Source organism: Callorhinchus milii, unplaced genomic scaffold (assembly GCF_018977255.1).
Source record: "Callorhinchus milii isolate IMCB2004 unplaced genomic scaffold, IMCB_Cmil_1.0 Scaffold1, whole genome shotgun sequence".
NCBI lineage: Eukaryota > Metazoa > Chordata > Chondrichthyes > Chimaeriformes > Callorhinchidae > Callorhinchus > Callorhinchus milii.
The window spans coordinates 48,374,825-48,394,804 of NW_024704742.1; the positions used below are offsets into that span (position 1 = coordinate 48,374,825).

The window sequence follows — 19,980 nt, forward strand, 5'->3', positions numbered from 1 at the left end:
GAGAGGATAGAGAGTGAGTGTGAGAGAGGATAGAGAGTGAGTGTGAGAGAGGATAGAGAGTGAGTGTGAGAGAGGATAGAGAGTGAGTGTGAGAGAGGATAGAGAGTGTGTGTGAGAGAGGATAGAGAGTGTGTGTGAGAGAGGATAGAGAGTGTGTGTGAGAGAGGATAGAGAGAGAGTGTGAGAGAGGATAGAGAGAGAGTGTGAGAGAGGATAGAGAGAGAGAGTGTGAGAGAGGATAGAGAGAGAGAGTGTGAGAGAGGATAGAGAGAGAGAGTGTGAGAGAGGATAGAGAGAGAGTGTGAGAGAGGATAGAGAGAGAGAGTGTGAGAGAGGATAGAGAGAGAGTGTGAGAGAGGACAGAGAGAGAGTGTGAGAGAGGACAGAGAGAGAGTGTGAGAGAGGACAGAGAGAGAGAGTGTGAGAGAGGACAGAGAGAGAGTGTGAGAGAGGATAGAGAGAGAGAGTGTGAGAGAGGATAGAGAGAGAGAGTGTGAGAGAGGACAGAGAGAGAGAGTGTGAGAGAGGATAGAGAGAGAGTGTGAGAGAGGATAGAGAGAGAGTGTGAGAGAGGATAGAGAGAGAGAGTGTGAGAGAGGAGAGAGAGAGAGAGTGTGAGAGAGGAGAGAGAGAGAGAGTGTGAGAGAGGAGAGAGAGAGAGAGTGTGAGAGAGGATAGGAGAGAGAGAGGATGTGAGAGAGGATAGAGAGGAAGAGAGTGTGAGAGAGGATAGAGAGAGAGTGTGAGAGAGGATAGAGAGAGAGTGTGAGAGAGGATAGAGAGAGAGTGTGAGAGAGGGAGTGAGAGAGTGTGAGAGAGGGAGTGAGAGAGTGTGAGAGAGGGAGTGATGAGAGAGTGTGAGAGAGGGAGAGAGAGAGTGTGAGAGAGGATAGAGAGAGAGAGTGTGAGAGAGGATAGAGAGAGAGGATAGGGAGAGAGGATAGAGAGAGAGAGTGAGAGAGGATAGAGAGAGAGAGTGTGAGAGAGGATAGAGAGAGAGAGTGTGAGAGAGGATAGAGAGAGAGAGTGTGAGAGAGGATAGAGAGAGAGAGTGTGAGAGAGGATAGAGAGAGAGAGTGTGAGAGAGGATAGAGAGAGAGAGTGTGAGAGAGGATAGAGAGAGAGAGTGTGAGAGAGGATAGAGAGAGAGAGTGTGAGAGAGGATAGAGAGAGAGAGTGTGAGAGAGGATAGAGAGAGAGAGTGTGAGAGAGGATAGAGAGAGAGAGTGTGAGAGAGGATAGAGAGAGAGAGGATAGGGAGAGAGGATAGAGAGAGAGAGTGAGAGAGGATAGAGAGAGAGAGAGTGTGAGAGAGAGAGAGGAGAGAGAGAGAGAGTGTGAGAGAGAGAGTGTGAGAGAGAGAGTGTGAGAGAGGAGAGAGAGAGAGTGTGTGAGAGGATAGAGAGAGAGAGTGAGTGTGTGAGAGATAGAGAGAGAGAGTGTGTGAGAGGAGAGAGAGAGAGAGAGTGAGAGAGAGGGTTAGAGAGAGAGAGAGTGTGAGAGAGGATAGAGAGAGAGAGTGTGAGAGAGGATAGAGAGAGAGAGTGTGAGAGAGGATAGAGAGAGAGAGTGTGAGAGAGGATAGAGAGAGAGAGTGTGAGAGAGGATAGAGAGAGAGAGTGTGAGAGAGGATAGAGAGAGTGTGAGAGAGGATAGAGAGAGTGTGAGAGAGGATAGAGAGAGTGTGAGAGAGGATAGAGAGAGTGTGAGAGAGGATAGAGAGAGAGAGAGAGTGTGGGAGAGGATAGAGAGAGAGAGAGAGTGTGGGAGAGGATAGAGAGAGAGAGAGTGTGGGAGAGGATAGAGAGAGAGAGTGTGGGAGAGGATAGAGAGAGAGAGTGTGAGAGAGGATAGAGAGAGAGAGTGTGAGAGAGGATAGAGAGAGAGAGTGTGAGAGAGGATAGAGAGAGTGTGAGAGAGGATAGAGAGAGTGTGAGAGAGGATAGAGAGAGTGTGAGAGAGGAGAGAGAGAGTGTGAGAGAGGATAGAGAGAGTGTGAGAGAGGAGAGAGAGAGTGTGAGAGAGGAGAGAGAGAGTGTGAGAGAGGATAGGGAGAGAGAGAGAGTGTGGGAGAGGATAGAGAGAGAGAGAGTGTGGGAGAGGATAGAGAGAGAGAGAGTGTGGGAGAGGATAGAGAGAGAGAGAGTGTGGGAGAGGATAGAGAGAGAGAGTGTGGGAGAGGATAGAGAGAGAGAGTGTGGGAGAGGATAGAGAGAGAGAGTGTGGGAGAGGATAGAGAGAGAGAGTGTGGGAGAGGATAGAGAGAGAGAGTGTGAGAGAGGATAGAGAGAGAGAGTGTGGGAGAGGATAGAGAGAGAGAGTGTGAGAGAGGATAGAGAGAGAGAGTGTGAGAGGAGAGAGAGGGAGGAGAGAGGAGAGAGAGAGAGAGAGTGTGAGAGAGGATAGAGAGAGAGAGTGTGAGAGAGGATAGAGAGAGAGAGAGAGTGAGAGAGGATAGAGAGAGAGTGTGTGAGAGAGGATAGAGAGAGAGTGTGAGACGAGAGAGAGAAGGATAGAGAGAGAGGATAGAGAGTGTGAGACGGGATAGAGAATGTGAGAGAGGATAGAGAGAGAGAGTGAGAGAAGATAGAGAGAGAGAGTGTGAGAGAGGATAGAGAGTGTGTGAGAGAGGACAGAGAGAGAGTGTGAGACGAGAGAGAGAAGGATAGAGAGAGAGGATAGAGAGTGTGAGACGGGATAGAGAGTGTGAGACGGGATAGAGAGAGAGTGTGAGAGAGGATAGAGAGAGCGTGTGAGAGAGGATAGAGAGAGAGTGTGAGAGGAGGATAGAGAGAGAGTGTGAGAGGAGGATAGAGAGAGAGTGTGGGAGAGGATAGAGAGAGTGTGGGAGAGGATAGAGAGAGTGTGGGAGAGGATAGAGAGAGTGTGGGAGAGGATAGAGAGAGTGTGGGAGAGGATAGAGAGAGTGGGGAGAGGATAGAGAGAGTGTGGGAGAGGATAGAGAGAGTGTGAGAGAGGATATAGAGAGAGAGGATAGAGAGAGTGTGAGGAAGAGAGGGAGGATAGAGAAAATGTGAGAGAGGATAGAGAGTGTGAGAGAGGAGAGAGAGAGGATATATATAGTGAGAGGGGATAGAGAGAGTGTGAGAGGATAGAGAGAGTGTGAGAGGATAGAGAGAGTGTGAGAGGATAGAGAGAGTGTGAGAGGATAGAGAGAGTGTGAGAGGATAGAGGGAGTGTGAGAGGATAGAGGGAGTGTGAGAGGATAGAGGGAGTGTGAGAGGATAGAGGGAGTGTGAGAGGATAGAGGGAGTGTGAGAGGATAGAGGAGTGTGAGAGGATAGAGGGAGTGTGAGAGGATAGAGGAGTGTGAGAGGATAGAGGAGTGTGAGAGGATAGAGGGAGTGTGAGAGGATAGAGGGAGTGTGAGAGGATAGAGGGAGTGTGAGAGGATAGAGGGAGTGTGAGAGGATAGAGGGAGTGTGAGAGGATAGAGGGAGTGTGAGAGGATAGAGGGAGTGTGAGAGGATAGAGGGAGTGTGAGAGGATAGAGGGAGTGTGAGAGGATAGAGGGAGTGTGAGAGGATAGAGGAGTGTGAGAGGATAGAGGGAGTGTGAGAGGATAGAGGGAGTGTGAGAGGATAGAGGGAGTGTGAGAGGATAGAGGGAGTGTGAGAGGATAGAGGGAGTGTGAGAGGATAGAGGGAGTGTGAGAGGATAGAGGGAGTGTGAGAGGATAGAGGGAGTGTGAGAGGGAGGATAGAGAGTGTGAGAGGGAGGATAGAGAGTGAGGGAGGATAGAGAATGGGGGAGGGAGGATAGAGAGAGAGGGAGGATAGAGAGAAGGGAGAGAGAGGGAGGATAGAGAGAGAGGGAGGATAGAGAGAGAGGGAGGATAGAGAGAGAGGGAGGATAGAGAGAGAGAGAGGGAGGATAGAGAGAGAGAGAGGGAGGATAGAGAGAGAGAGAGGGAGGATAGAGAGAGAGAGAGGGAGGATAGAGAGAGTGAGTGAGGGAGGACAGAGAGTGTGAGGAAGGTTAGAGAGAGTGAGGGGGGAATAGAGAGAGTGGGGGAGGGAGGATAGAGAGAGTGGGGGAGGGAGGATAGAGAGAGTGGGGGAGGGAGGATAGAGAGAGTGAGGGAGGATGGAGAGATTGAGAGAGGATTGATTGGGGGAGGATAGAGAGAGTGGGAGGCTAGAGAGAGAGAATAGAGAGAGTGAGTGAGGGAGGGTAGAGAGAGAGAGTGAGTGAGGGAGGATAGAGAGAGAGAGTGAGTGAGGCAAGATAGAGACAGTGAGTGAGGGAGGATAGAGAGAGAGAGTGAGTGAGGCAGGATAGAGACAGTGAGTGAGGGAGGATAGAGAGAGTGAGTGAGGGAGGATAGAGAGAGAGTGAGTGAGGCAGGATAGAGACAGTGAGTGAGGGAGGACAGAGAGAGAGAGTGAGTGAGGCAGGATAGAGACAGTGAGTGAGGGAGGATAGAGAGAGTGAGTGAGGGAGGATAGAGAGAGAGAGTGAGTGAGGCAGGATAGAGACAGTGAGTGAGGGAGGATAGAGAGAGTGAGTGAGGGAGGATAGAGAGAGAGTGAGTGAGGCAGGATAGAGACAGTGAGTGAGGGAGGATAGAGAGAGAGAGTGAGTGAGGCAGGATAGAGACAGTGAGTGAGGGAGGATAGAGAGAGTGAGTGAGGCAGGATAGAGAGAGTGAGTGAGGGAGGATAGAGAGAGAGTGAGTGAGGGAGGATAGAGAGAGTGAGTGAGGCAGGATAGAGAGAGTGAGTGAGTGAGGCAGGATAGAGACAGTGAGTGAGGGAGGATAGAGAGAGTGAGTGAGGCAGGATAGAGAGAGTGAGTGAGGCAGGATAGAGTGAGTGAGGGAGGATAGAGCGAGTGAGAAGGAGAGAAAAGAGAGAGAATAGAAGTGAGGAAAGAGAGAGAGGAACGAGAGTCAGAGATAGTATAAGGTAAGAGAGAGGACGAGAGCAAGGTGAGTGAGGAAAAACTATAGAGAGAGAGAGTGAGAAAATAAACAGAGGGAAGACATAGAGAGAGGAGCGAAGGTAGGTAGAGAAGGAAAGACACTACAGAGACGGAGAGACACATGAAGGAGGGAGAGACAGAGACACTGACAGAGAGAGGAGACAAGCGAAGACACCACCAGCCATCAGGGAGAGGAGGGACAGACCTGTAAAGAGAGGAGACAGAGCAGGGAGAGGAGAGGTAGACAGACAGGAGAAGATTGAGGAAATAGTATTCAGTAGAGAGAGGAAGGCACAGACTGAGCAGTAGCCCCGCACTCCACCTCTCTGACACTTTGGTAAGTAAACAGTTCAACTCTAAAGACAAAACAACTTCTTAGAATTCTTTGAGGGAATTTAGGGATTTGGGGTTTTTTTTGGGTGGGGGGAAAGCACAATTCTTGGGGTATAGTCGAATTGTCGCCTTGAGTATTTTTATTGCGTTTTTTTTCTTGCTGCGGGGTTTTTCATGTGGGTTTTTCGTACAAAAGCTTGTATTTTGTACGGAGCTCGGATCGTTTTCTTTCGGGTGCAGATTATTGTAAGATGTTTTATTTTACGTTTGCAGCACTTATGGCAATTTAGAGAAAGTTAAGTGGAAAATATCCTTTACTTCGGTTACAGTCGTTGCTGAAAGTTGTAAATATTCGTCCACGTTTGTGAGAACATCGGTGTAAGCAGTTGTGTCCTGATCCTCCAAAAGCTGTTGTCATACAACTGCACTAACAGGGCTTTGATACCCGAGTGTTCTCTTGGTGCTGGCGTTTCAATATCGGGAGATTTTTTCAGTACCCGAAAGTTTCAGTGAAACTATTGTTTCTCTTTGGATTTGTACTGAAATCTGTTCTCTTCTCAAGATCAAGATTGTATTTTCAAAGCTTGAGAATTGGGAGAAGGTATTCTGATTGTTTACTCGGTTTGTACTACAATGGGATTTTTTCCTCACTAAATTTCTCCCCGCATGTTTAGTAGACTTATGCTTTTTCATTTTACTAGGGTCCATTTCGAAGACATCAGATCTCTCGCCCAAGCGCCCATTATTGAGTTGCAAAACTTGACTGTGATTCATGGTCATTTAGTTGTGGGAGTTTTGCAGCTCGTAAACTGATGTCAATCAACCAACGCAAAGTCCACATGGGTATCTCCAGCAGAGAGATTGTCACACTCTGAGTGCTGCCCATCTGAGATCACCAAACTCGACGCAGACCTGTTGACCAGACTTGGGATCTTCCTGGTTTATAGATCAGCCACTCATTGGAAAGACTGGCTGAGCCACCAGAGAAAATAAAGAACTTACAAAACACTTCACAAAAGAAAATAAAGACCTTGCAAAACAATTCAAAGGTAATTGCTGTGAAGTGTAGTCACAGATTTTGTAGACAGTCAGAAAGAGCATGCACACTTTAATTGGAGAATCGTTTATTGAAAAGTTGAATTGGGAGAGAAATAAGACATCCTTAAAGTTCTAAAGTAATCCTTCCATTTCCACAACCAAATATGGGTTGTGCAATCTTTACTCATCGATGGGAGTAGAAATGATGTTTCATGACTTTTCCATTCTTATGAAGTATCTTTTTAGATTATGTAAGATTGTGTTGCTGGTATAACCTACAAGGAAATTCAAAATTTTGCGAGGACTACTTTTAATTTTGTGGGAGTCTGAGGCAGTTAGTGAATGTGGTGAGGAAACAATGTGAAGGCACTTACTGTGACATCACAGACACTGAGGTTTCATGGGAGGTATTTTAATCGGTCCTTTTACTAAACACTCAGTGGTGATTTGACTAAAAGATTGATGCATAATATTTAACAGCAGGTAACGAGCAATAAGGGCAATGCATAAATGAAAGTAATCTAAGAAAATTAAATTAACTTTAAGATTTAATAACATTTATAGAGTGAAGAAACTTTAGCAGAACTTGGAACTTTAACTACGTGAATGTTTTTTTTGCAACGGTGTGGACAAGTTTTGTAATACTGTAGATTTACATCCATCGTCTAGACTTTAGAACTTTAAGGGTGTAAGCTTTTACTATTTGCTATAAATTGCGTTGGGAAAAAAACAATTTTTTACAAGTAATAGTTTAATGTGTTATCTAATCAGATATTTGAAGTCTGTTTATATGAATGTACTTTCTGACATTTTGCAGGAAACCTCACACTGATATGAATGAATGAATCTTTTTACCACTTGATTAGACTTCAAAAATGCTGCCTTCTAAAAGTGTAATGGTTTATTCGTCTGACATTCCATCTGAGATCTCGAATCTTGATGAACTGACCATTTCGAGTAAGAAGAGCACTTCATCTCACGGTGAAAAGAATGGCTACCCTGATTACATCTATGTTACAGCAGCTAAAATATTTCAGAACATTCATGCAGAAAAAGAATATGATAGACAACTTGTAAACTATGGGACGGATCAAAGTTTAACTGTGCCAGAAATCAAAGATGAGAGAGCGCAACGCTGGGTGTACGAGCTGGCCTTTAGCACCCTGAAGTGTAAGTGAAACTGGTGAATAAATGGTATATTTGCAGCAGGGGAAAAGTCCTCCTCAGTTCTCCTTTTAACTTTTCTCCTTTTCCACATACTTCATGGTGTCCAATTCCACATGTGGAATGATGCCAGGTTATCTCTGCCTCTTCCCTAGATTCTTGGACCACTGCTGTTTTGACGGATTACCTGTCAGACACCCAAGTTTTCAATAAGTTCTAACTTTCTACAGCTTAATGTCTCCCATCAGCACCTTTTCACCTCTGTCTGACTTGTATGCTGATTCTGGGACTTGAAATCAAAGCTGGGTCAGATATCTGTAAAAACAATGATTATATCATCATTTTTTTAGGAAGTGCAAAAACGCTCATCCTAACCTGCAGAGGTTTGGGGTTGTTCAGTAATTTGTCTAAAGTTTTTATAACGCTTAATGTCATAATGTTAATTGTTCTCTGTTTGCCTACAAATACAATCACCACACTTTACAAAAAAAAAAGGTGCTTTGAATATTGCACACAGCAGTGCATCACAAATGACCATTTTTTAAACCTGGGGGATTGTTAACCAGGACATGAGGAAAAATTGTTGTCTTTTTCAAGTAGTGCCTTGGGATTTTTGAACATGCAGACGGAACTTCTGTAATGAGACTGATATCAAATGAAAGGCTTAGTATTAGTTTTATAATTTCTATACCATTTCTTCCATTTTGTAAATTATACTTGTATGTTTCCATCGGGTACAAATAGCTTGCATTATTACATATTGTTAGAAATCAATTGAAATGTTTTCTGTTCTAAAAACATAGATTTTATAAAGTTCTTCAAGAACCTAATCATTTTGAGAAGTATTTGGGATGTATTATGTTTGCTTCGTGCCTTTGAGCTATTGCATTAGTACATATTTATTTTGAAGCAGAGTTTTCCATTGAATAATTATTCCCTTTTAACAGATCAAGAACTCTTAGAAGAAATATTGGTGAACAGTTGTTTTTATCCATCTCAGTCAATTGTAAGTAAGCACTTTTTATACTGCAGAAAATTCTATAATTTTCCATTTCAGTGCCTCGTGAATTCAAGAATTATCTGGTTTCCGATCTTGTAGTTCTCTGCTTCTCTTGGGAAATGTGGCTTCTTTATCCTTTCAGTCGTTCCAAAACAGTTGACTGTCATTTGAGTGAGGACACTTGACTATTGAAATTTTTTTTATTACAAATGTCACTGAACGTTGGCCATTGTTTGCACAATCTGTAGCCATTACGTAAACGTTTGTATACATAATGGCACGTTGGGAGATCCTCCCGACATGAAATATAATTTTGTATTGTATATAATGTTCAAGCTTGTCATATTGCTCAGTTTCCCTTAGCTAAAATTAGTTTTGGATTCCTGTTAATGGCTTCCTTTCAAACAACATACAAGCTTGGGTTCAGTTTATGATTATGTATATCTATCACAGAAGAATATTGTCCAGTTCCTAAGTGGTGTGTGTGTGCACTTAATGTCTCGTGGTCAACAATCCTCCAGATAATATTGTTCATTCACTTAACAGTTGTTTGTAGGACATTGCTATGTGCAAGTTGGCTGCTGCTTTTGCCTTCGAATACACTCCAGTACTTTGGAATGTCCTCCTGACATGAAAGGCGCTATACATATGTAATTTGTTGTTTACAGTAAATCCTGAGTAGCGTTTTGAGAATGTGATAAGGAGCAATAGTCAAATGAAAGGATGATTTTTCTTATAATCTGAACAGTGCCCAAGTTGATACGGGGCAATCCCATTACATGGCCGTGGTCTAGGTCCAAACGCCAATTTACGGGTCATCAGTTTGCTGCTGACATCGCATCACTGCATGAAGTGACGTTAGTAACACTTCTTTTGCATAACTGCATGCACAGCATGTAGAAAGTGACTGTGGCAACCAATCTGTAATCTGTAAATTGGGCCATTTTTTAGGGTAGTAAACTGGACAGTCTGCACCACAAACCAGAAGTATATCTCACTTCCAGTATCCACAGAGACATCTGTGTTAAAAGTGAACCTGTACTTTACCAATGAGGAGAAAATAACTCTTTTAGAACAAAATGGTAAGCCTTTCAGAACATCAATTAGTATGGCTTCTAGCTTACTGTGCTTTGCATATGGAGGAACTGAAAAGGATTGATTAAATGTTTCTATTGGAGAGACTTGGTCTGCTTTCTCTCTTGGGAAGGCTGTGTGTCAGTGGTAGCACTCTCGCTTCTGAGTCGGAAGATTGTGCATTTGAAATGTCAAACTGATGTCCCATCTGTCTGTTCAGGTGGATGTTAAAGATCCCATGACATTATTTGAAAAGAGAAGGGAGTTTCTACTGGTGTCCTGGCCAACAATCTCCCAAATAAAATTGGTCACTCACTCCATGGCTGTTTGTGGGACATTGCTATGCGTAACTGGCTGCCACATTTCACTCACAAAATACAGTCAATTTACTTTATAGTATACACTATGAAGCACTTTGAGATGTCTTGATTAGGTGCTATATCAAATGCAAGAATTATTATTATAAATTGGAAGCTTTGTATTTTTTAGTTATCTGTTTGCCCTGTGAAGCCTGTAGGTGAGTTTATAGAAGTATCATGATGTGAATGGGCTTCATTTGAAACAGCAAGAGCCCGTAATTTGTAATTAGGAATTCAGTGATATATAATGATGAAGAAATATTTTTGTGCTATCTTCAATTAAACTCTCTAATAGTAAGATGTCCATCTGTGTTTTGAAATGTGGATTAGTTGGCGAACAGTATAATCTTAGGATAAAATGCATGTTCTGTGAGAAATTTAAGTTGCTAAATTTCACATTAGATGGACGGCAGGTTGAAACGTTGGGCAAGTTTCGTTATTTGACGCGCCTCTGTTTACCTAGAAGTAAGTAGGAACCCACTTGTTAGCCGATTGGCGGATCGCTTTTCCGGGGATAATAATTCCTTCAAAAAAAAATTGGTCACTCAATTCCACGACTGTTTGTGGGTCACTGCTGTGTGTAATTAGATGCTGCGTTTCGCCCATAAAATATACAGTCAACTCACTTTACAGAACATTCTGTGAAGTGCTTTGAGATGTCTTGAAGATGTGATAAGGCGCTATATCAAATGCAAGGATTATTATCATATCATAGTGACTAAAATATGTTTCTTTTCAGTTTGTGTTTAATAAATCTAGTGATGTTCACATACAATATATTATAACTTGAGGCAGCATGTAAATTTTGTTTGACTTAAATATAAACTAAAGTTTAGTTGGAGGGAAGAAGATTATTCTTAAAGAAAAGGAAGTTAATTAGCAATGACCTGTCTATTTCTTCAATGTCATCATTTTAATTTCAGCAACTTTGATTTTGCAAAGTTTTGTTTACCATAACTACACACCAGGGATTGGAGAAAATGGATTAAAGCAGCAAATATTAGATCTACAGTACAGAAGTATCGTGATTATTAGCATTATGAAAAATTTTTGGTAGTGAAAGGAAGATTACAGCATTTATTTTTATATGAAAGGCATTGATTTGCTTTATTAAAATTCATGCCTTGGTGATGTGTTGGCAGCATCACAGTGATTTGAATATGTTTCTATTTGCAGCTAAAACTATTGTGAAGTCACTAAGTGATGAAATCTGTTTCCAGAGAGAAAAATCTCTCTAGTCCCCTTCTGCTTTCCTGAGACATTTCCTTACAGGGCAGCATTAGGAAGTTACAAGTTTACCATCTCCTGCTTATGATTGGGTGCAGCCTGGAAAGGCTGAGGGGAAGAGGAAAGAACAATAAAATTTAAATCAAAATAATTTGAAGTGATAGGAGGTTGACAAGAAGACAAATGTCTTAAATAGGCTTGAAGTATCGAGGACAATTGAGTCTCACATTAAGGAGAGCAAATAATAGTGTAAAATTAACTGGCTTGTCTTTTTTGAATAGGGTTGTGATAGTGAAAGCCATGTGTCTGATTAAAGGTTATATTTTATTTGCAATTTGTAATTTTTCTTCCCTTTCCCTTTTTGTTTCTGAATCTTTTCCAGAATTGCAAATGAGACGAATATTATAGAAGAGATTTGTTCCATATCAGCCGCACCACTTTGCTTCCTCCCTCCACATAGATTATACTACCAGGGCAGGCTCAGTGGTGTAGTGGATATAGCCGCATCTTACAAAATAGGAACTTGCTGGTTTGAATCCAGGCCTGTGCTGAGTTTGCTGGTCTCAACTGGGGGAGGTGGGTGGCTAAATCAGCTCGACCATCCCAGCATTAGGGAGGGAAAAAGTTCTTGGACATAAAGAGAAATAATTCATAATTGTTATACCTCCCTTCTGTTGACCACCCAAAACTCAGAAATTTTGAAAATACAATGCGCATATAGATGGAATGAGGAATGTTACTTTTACACCTACCTCTAAAAAAGGTGTTTTTTTTAGATTTAGTGTATTAAATAATTTGTTTTGGATTTCGGATTTAGGTGTTAGACAGAAAGCACACAATTCTGATATTTTTCTCATCAGCTACATTTCCCCCAGTCCTGGCTACATTTCTAACATCCCCCAAATAAAATCAGTTATCCCCCAAATAAAATCAGTTATTCACTTCATTGATGTTTGTGGGACATTGTGTGCAAATTGGCTGCCATGATCACCACAAAACCACAGCTTTTTACTGCACTTTTACAGTACATCTTGTGAAGCCTTTTGGGATGTCCTCCCGAAATGAAATGGGCTATACCAAATATAAAGATTATTGTTAGAATTATTATAATATGGAATGATCATAAAATAAGTAGTGTAAGGAATAGAGGTCTATCCTTGTGTATTTTGAGTACAAATGCTGGGTGACCCTGTTACAATGTGCCCTAGTTGAGAATTGGCTCGCTTATATATTGGCCGCTTTCGAAGTCATCAGAAAGCCTCAGATATGACTTATTTCGTGCACAGGAAGCACTGCTGACATTACTTCCTGTGCAGTATGTGCCTGGCACTTTCTGTGCATGTGCACAACCCGCAAGAAGTAAAGTCAATGGAGGCTACAACAATTTGCATTGATTTGGATACTTATAAACATGGTGATGGGATAATGCATATCAGACACCAAGTTGATCAAAACTTTTTTTAACTTTCAGTGTTGCCTTACACAAAAGCAAATAAAGGCATAATTTTTTGGGGGTACGGGGGTATCTTTTTATGAGGAATTATCTTGAAGTTTACTGTAAAATCTGTGTGAATGCAGCTCACAATTTAGTGAGTGACTTGGGCAGATTCATATGGTCATGGTATAGAAAAAGGTAACTTAATTTTCTGACTTTGAATGTCAGAAGTGAGGGTGGCGCATTATGTACTTGATGAATTTGCTTCAACTTTGAAGGTTGAATGATCTATTCAGTGCAATGGTATAGAATGGTTGGTTGGTTGGTCTAGTCACTATGACCGGATTGTGGAATTTAATCAACATTTGTCATAAATTTGACCTGCATTTTTGCCTTCAGCAAGCAGGAACTGTTGCTATGCTGATAAATCGGTCAACCTACCATTTAGCATGTTTCTTCACTCTTGCCAAAGCTGCCAATTGAAATATTCAAATGGTTGCCGGGACACAGCTGGGGATTGTTCAGGTTTAAGAAGTGCCAAAGCCAGCAATGAGTAAGAAAGCAGTAAATCTGGTTGAACAGATAATGAGGTTTGTCTTTGCAGTTCCCTTCAAATGCCAGTTGAGGACACAGCTAAAATTCTGCTTCATTGAAAATGCGAGACATTGAAAACTGTCAAATGGAGAGGTAACTAGGATGTTAGTTCTTAATATATAGGAGCAAATCTTGGCTTTTATGTAAAAGTGCTGCAAAAGTTATAGTTTGGTTTAGTATTGTAGCTGATATTCCTCCCAATTAATTTATTTTGTATTTTTTGGAAACAACTGTATTTCCTGACACTACTGGTGGCAATGAAACCATTTTTGGGGGGATTGTGGGGTCCGGCATGGCAATTGCTAAAAAAAATTGGATCATGCAAGCAACAACACCATTATACTGTATAGCGCCTTTCACGTCGGGAGGACATCCCAAAGCCCTGGCCAATCAGTGTACCGGACCCGAGCTGGGGGTCAGAATCAGAGGGGGTGGAGAGTAGGGGGGGGAAGGAGGGTGACTGAAGGCACGGTCGAAGTGGAGGGTCTTGAGATTGTTGTTGAAGGAGGTGAAGGAGGGGGCGAGACGGAGGGACTGCAGGATAGAGTTCCAGAGGGTGGAGGCACTGCGTCAAAAGGCCCGCCCGCCAATGGTGGGCCGGGTGAGGCTGGGGGCATGAAGCAGGCTGGAGCCCACTGAATGGAGGGAGTGGGCAGTTTGGTAGGGGATTAGAAGGTCACAGAAGTAGGGGGGAGCAAGGCACTTAATAATGTTAAGACCTAGATTCTGTTGTTTTCTTTAAGAACATGAAGGTCTCAAAAAAGCTTCACTATTTACACCATTTAATCAAATCCTTTTGTTTATTACATTTTGTTTGTGGAAAAGACATGCATTTGTTTTCTGCTTTCACGAATATGTAAAATATCCAGCATTACACATTTTGTTTATAAATGCTTTGATACAAAACTAAATCAAACAATTGAATGTATTAAATAGCTAATTACAAGTATTTTAAAAATATATCTGGTCTGGTGAACAAAAAAAACAACTTTAAATAAGAAAAGTAGTGTGAGAGTGCTTTGAATGTATTGGGTATTTTTCAGCCAAATCTTATTCACAAGATTCCGTGCCACCCACAGCACAGAAACAGCTTTGGTCAAAGTGACAAATGAGTTTTTGTCCATTTGCGACCAGGGCTGCCTTTGCCTCCTCGTCTTCCTTGATCTTTCCGATGCTTTCGATACCATTGACTATATCCTCTTCCACTGCCTCTCCACTCACCTCAACTTTCATGGTTCTGTCCATGAATGGTTCCGATCCTACCTCTCAGACCGTCTCCAGTCCACAAACGGTTTCTCCTCTAGGCCCTGCACTGTCTTGTGCTGTGTTCCTCAGGGCTCTGTCCTTGGTCCCCTCCTCTTCAATATCTATATGCTCCCTTTTGGTGACATCATCTGCAGACACGGAGTCCACTTCCATATATTTGCGGATGACACCCAACTCTACCTACATGGATGTACACTCCACCTCACTGAGCCAGTCCGGAACCTTGGCGACCCTCTTGTTTGACCCTCAACTATCCTTTCTACCCCACATCCGTGCCATGACCCGTGTGCCTTCCCTTACCTCTGCAGCACCGCCTGGCTCCGCCACTGTCTCACACCGCAGGCCACCGAAACCCTCATATTCGCATTCATAACTTCCAGGCTTGACTATGCAAACTCCGTGCTTGTCAGCCTCCCCAACTCCTCCCTCCATAGGCTGCTGATCATCCAGAACTCTGCATCAGGCTCTGAGTCCCTATCACCCCCATCCTCGTCCGACTCCACTGGCTTCCCATCACACAGAGGATACAGTTCAAGATCTTGGTCCTCACCTTCAAAGCTTTCCATTTCCTTGCTCCCACCTATCCCTGTGACCTCCTAACCTCCAACCAACCTGGTTCCCTCCGCTCAGCGGGCTCCGTCCTGCTTCACGTCTCCAGCCTCACCTGCGAGCCTTCATCCACTTTGCCCCACCCATCCTGTTTTACTCCATTTGTTTACTTTTTTACCTATCCATTTACACCATCCCACAGTTTCTCTGCCTCGCCGCCTCCCTTGCCTCCTTCAAGACCTGTCTCTAGACCATCCTCTTCGACCATGCCTTCGATCACCCTCCTTCCCCCCACTGCCCTCCACCCTCCCCCAACTCGGGTTCGAATAACCGATTGCCCTGCGCCGTGGGATGTCCTCTTGACGTGAAAGGCGCTATACAAATGTAATTTTGTTGCTGTTTTTGTTGTAGTTAGGACTAAGAAGGCCCTTTGGCTGATCTGATCTCATCCTTCCAGAATACCCACTATCTTACCCACTCTGCCAGCCTTCCATCACAGCATCAAGCTGTTTTTGAAACTAATCCAGTGTGCTGGCCACAAGCACGCTTCCTGGCAACATGGTCTAGTCATTAATTGACCTCTGTATTTAAAATACACTTCCTGGTATCTGTTTTGAAATTGGCCCTTGCAACTCTAAATCTATGTCCTTTTGGTCTGACCAGAGCTTGAATCTGATGTCTGGAGATCTAAAGTAATCTACTAGTAATTTAGCCCAGCACCCATTTGCCTTTTCAGATTTCCAGCATCTGCAGTATTCTGCATTTTGATCCCATTTGCCTTGTTTATTGCTGCCTCACAATGTTGGCATAGTGAGCAATAAGTCAAGTTAGTTGGAGCATCCATTTTAAAATGAGTGATAATGAAGACTGGTAGAAGAGCATCATCAACTTGAATTGGGATATGTTGCTCGCTAATATGTTAGAGAAGTCTCTGCAAATGTTTCATAAATACTTGATGCTGATTACATTTTCCATTTGGGTGGTTTGATTCCTACATATATTAATCAAGATGACTTGAGAAGGGAATTCGAAGAGCTGGGATCCAAATTGAAGTTGAGATCATCGAAAGTGGTAATATCAGGACTACTGCCTATACCATATGACAATTGGTACAGGAACAAACAAATTAAGGACTTGAACGCATGGCTAAAAGAGTGGTGCGGAACTCAGGGGTTTCTTTTTATGGGCCATTGGCACGAGTATTGGAGGAAACGAGAGCTCTTTCAGAGAAAAGGGCTGCATTTAAATCGTGCTGAGACAAATGTCCTACCTAAACAAATTAACAGGGAAATAAATAGGAAGTGGGGGGAATATATAAGTAAGAGAAACCATAAGTTAGCATTAGAAAAAGTAAAGATGACAGTGCAGAATAGCATGCCAGATAATAGGAATATGTTAACTAGGGGTAAGAAGCTTGGCAAAGCAGATAAGGAATCAGAGAGTAGAGGAAATGGTAGGAAATTAAAAATGTTATATCTGAATGCGCGAAGGATTTGGAATAAAACTAATGAATTAAAAGCACAGATCGACACATGGGTACGATCTAGTAGCCATCACTGAAACATGGTTACAAGGAGATCTAGGGTGGGAGTTAAATATTCCAGGGTTCTCAGTTTACAGGAAAGATAGGCACTGTGGGTGGGTAGCCCTGTTAATTAGGGATGAAATAAAAGCAGTGGAGAGGAAGGATCTGAAATCCGATGACCAGGAGGTCGAGACAATATGGGTGGAAATTTTTTTTAAAGGGCAGAAAATATTAATGGGAGTGGTTTATAGACCCCCAAACAACGATCACAATATAGCACAGGGTATCAATCAAGAAATCAGTGGCGCATGTAGGAAAGGTAAAGCGATAATAGTGGGTGATTTCAATCTCCACATAGATTAGAAAAACCAAATCGGCAACAGTAGGTCAGAAGAAGAGTTCATTGAGTGTATGAGAGAGAACTTTCTAGAGCAGCATGCCGAGGAACCAACTAGGGGCAGGCCATCCTAGACCTTGTTTTGTGTAACGAAACAGGGGTAGTTGGCAGTGTAGGTAGTAAGACTCCTCTGGGGCAGAGTGATCACAATATGATTGAATTCTGCATTAAGTTAGAGAGGGATATAGTTAAATCCGAGGCAAGTATTCTGAATTTAAATAGGGCTAATTTTGTAGGTATGAGGAAAGATTTAGGTAAAATAGACTGGAGAATAAGATTAAGAGGTAAAAATGTAGACCAACAGTGGCAAATATTTAAGGATGTAGTGCAAAATTCTCAGCGGTCGCATATTCCCTTGCGGAATAAGAGTACCACAGGGAAAGCAATTCATCCGTGGCTAACTAGAGCAGTTAGGGAAAGCATCAAATTAAAAGAAAAGGCTTATAAAACTGCCAAGAAAAGCAGCAAATCTGAAGATTGGAAGAATTTTAGAAACCAGCAAAATAAAAATAAAAAATTCATTAAGAGCGAGAAAAAGGATTATGAGGGTAAGCTAGCTAGGAACATTAAGTCTGATTGTAAAAGTTTTTACGGATATATTAAGGGGAATAGGCCAGTGAGGGTAAATGTAGGTCCACTTCAGTCAGAGACGGGAGAAGTTATAATGGGGGATAAGGACATGGCAGAGTCCCTAAATGGGTGCTTTGCTTCTGTCTTCACCCTAGAAGACGCAACAAGTCTGCCAACAATAGAGATGCACCAAAGGGATAAGGACAGGGAGCAACTTAGGGAATTTTTTATTGGTGTTAGGGAAACTGTTAGCACTAAAAAGTGACAAATCCCCTGGTCCGGATGGCTTGCATCCCAGATTTTTAAAAGAGGTAGCTTATGAGATAGTGGAGGCCTTGTGTCTGATCTTCCCAAATTCTTTGGATTCTGGAACAGTCCCCATGGATTGGAAGATCGCAAATATCACACCACTATTTAAAAAAGGTGGAAATTTCAGCGCCTTGGGACGTCCTCCTGACGTGAAAGGCGCTTTATAAATGGAATCTTGTTGTTGTTGTTGGAAATTTCAGCGCCTTGGGACGTCCTCCTGACGTGAAAGGCGCTTTATAAATGGAATCTTGTTGTTGTTGTTGGAAAGGAAAAGATGGGGAACTATAGGCCAGTTAGTCTCACATCAGTGATGGGAAAAATTTTAGAATCATTGATTAAGGATGTGGTAGTGCGGTATTTAGAGGAGCACAATATAATTAGGCCAAGTCAACATGGCTTTACAAAAGGGAAGTCATGTTTGACAAATCTCATAGAGTTTTTGAGGATATTTCCAGTAAACTAGATAAGGGTGAATCAGTGGATGTGGTCTATTTGGACTTCCAGAGGCCATTCGATAAGGTGCCGCATAAAAGGTTAGTCCCAAAGATAAGGGCCCATGGAATTGGGGGGAGCATATTAACGTGGATTGGGGAATGGTTAACGGGTAGGAAACAAGCGGGTCCTTTTCAGATTGGCGGGATGTGACTAGTGGAGTGCCTCAAGAATCAGTCCTTGGGCCTCAGCTATTTACCATCTATATCAACGATCTAGATGAGGACATCGAAGTTAATATATCTAAATTTGCGGATGACACAAAACTAGGAGGAAGTGTCAACACAGAAGGTGACATTAAAAAAATGCAGCGCGACATAGATAGGTTACGTGATTGGGCAGGTAGGTGGCAGATGAAGTATAATGTGGGGAAGTGCGAAGTCATCCACCTCGGTAGCAAAAACAGTAGAGCGGGTTATTTTTTAGAAGGGGAGAGACTGGAATGTGTTGGCGTCCAGAGGGACTCGGGTGTCCTTGTACACCAATCACAGAAAGTTAGTCTGCAGGTGCAGCAGCAATTAGGAAGGCGAACGGTATGTTAGCATTCAGTATGAAAGGATTAGAGTATAAGAGTAGGGAAGTCTTGCTGCAACTGTATAGGGCCCTGGTGAGACCACACCTGGAATACTGTGTGCAGTTTTGGTCTCCTTATTTAAGGAAGGATGTACTTGCCTTGGAGGGGTGCAGCGTAGATTTACTAGGCTAGTGCCAGGGATGAAGGGGATGAGTTACGAGGATAGGCTGACCAATTTGGGCCTATATTCTCTAGAATATAGAAGAATTAGAGGGGATCTTATAGAAACCTATAAGATCATCAAAGGGCATGATAGAGTAGATAGTGGGAGGTTGTTTCCCCTGGTTGGAGAAACTAAAACCAGGGCTCACAACCTTAAAATCAGAGGCCAGCCCTTTCGCACCACCCTCAAAGGGTGGTGAATGTATGGAACTCACTACCCCCAAAGGCTAAAAACATATTCAAGACTGAGATAGATAGATTTCTTATTGCAAAAGGGATTAAGGGATATGGGGATAAGGCAGGGTTAGGTTATTAGCTGGAGTTAGATTAGAAGATCAGCCATGATTGAATGGCGGGGCAGGCTTGAAGGGCTGAATGGCCTACTCCTGCTCCTTTATCTTATGTTAATCCTACCTATGCCAATATTATGAGCAGAAATGCTGGTGGGGGTGTTCTCTTGGCAAATGTTCATTGTCTTGCAATGAATTAATTAAAAATCTGTAAAGCTTTTTTATATATAAAAGTTGTGGTTTGCATTTTTAATGCAAAATGTTCCCCTCTCTAAAGTTCTGGCATTTGCTGGCAGAATTGGGTCCCAGGGTTTAGCCAACAAATATGGTAATACCCACTCATCCAAATAGCTGTTCTTCCTATATTAACCTCAAAGGTGAATGTCAGCAGGTTTTTGAACTGTGTAGATATTTGGTGGAGCATGATCCGTTTCTTGCCCAATATCCACACACATTTTCAGCAAATATTAGAACGCATGGGGGAAGGGGCATAGATATTAAAGATAATTGAGCACCTCAACTGCTTGCTTACAAACCCAGTATGGATTGGGAATCAAACCTTCTCATCTGTATAGCCTTTGTGCTGCACCTTTACAAATTGTAGCCATCTGGGAAAATTGAAGTTTCAGACTGAAACCTTTCTCCCTCTGCACCATGTTTGTTTAGAGTCCCCTTTCC

At 42.7% G+C, this 19,980-nt stretch overlaps 1 protein-coding gene across 3 annotated transcripts in view; it reads left to right on the forward strand.

The window, feature by feature from the left end:
- Positions 1 to 4,903: 4,903 nt before the first annotated feature.
- Positions 4,904 to 19,980, forward strand: part of LOC103175869 (putative methyltransferase NSUN7) — a 52,473-nt gene continuing 37,396 nt past the window's right edge. For 2 of the 3 annotated variants that reach the window (XM_007889152.2, XM_042341523.1), the window contains exons 1-4: positions 4,904 to 5,281; positions 5,979 to 6,326; positions 7,133 to 7,485; positions 8,427 to 8,485. In XM_007889152.2, the coding sequence (XP_007887343.1) occupies positions 7,191 to 7,485; positions 8,427 to 8,485 (354 nt within the window). In that variant the 5' untranslated portion in view covers positions 4,904 to 5,281; positions 5,979 to 6,326; positions 7,133 to 7,190. Of the gene's footprint in view, positions 5,282 to 5,978; positions 6,327 to 7,132; positions 7,486 to 8,426; positions 8,486 to 19,980 lie in introns of those variants that run through there. The other variant, XM_007889156.2, reaches the window with a different exon arrangement.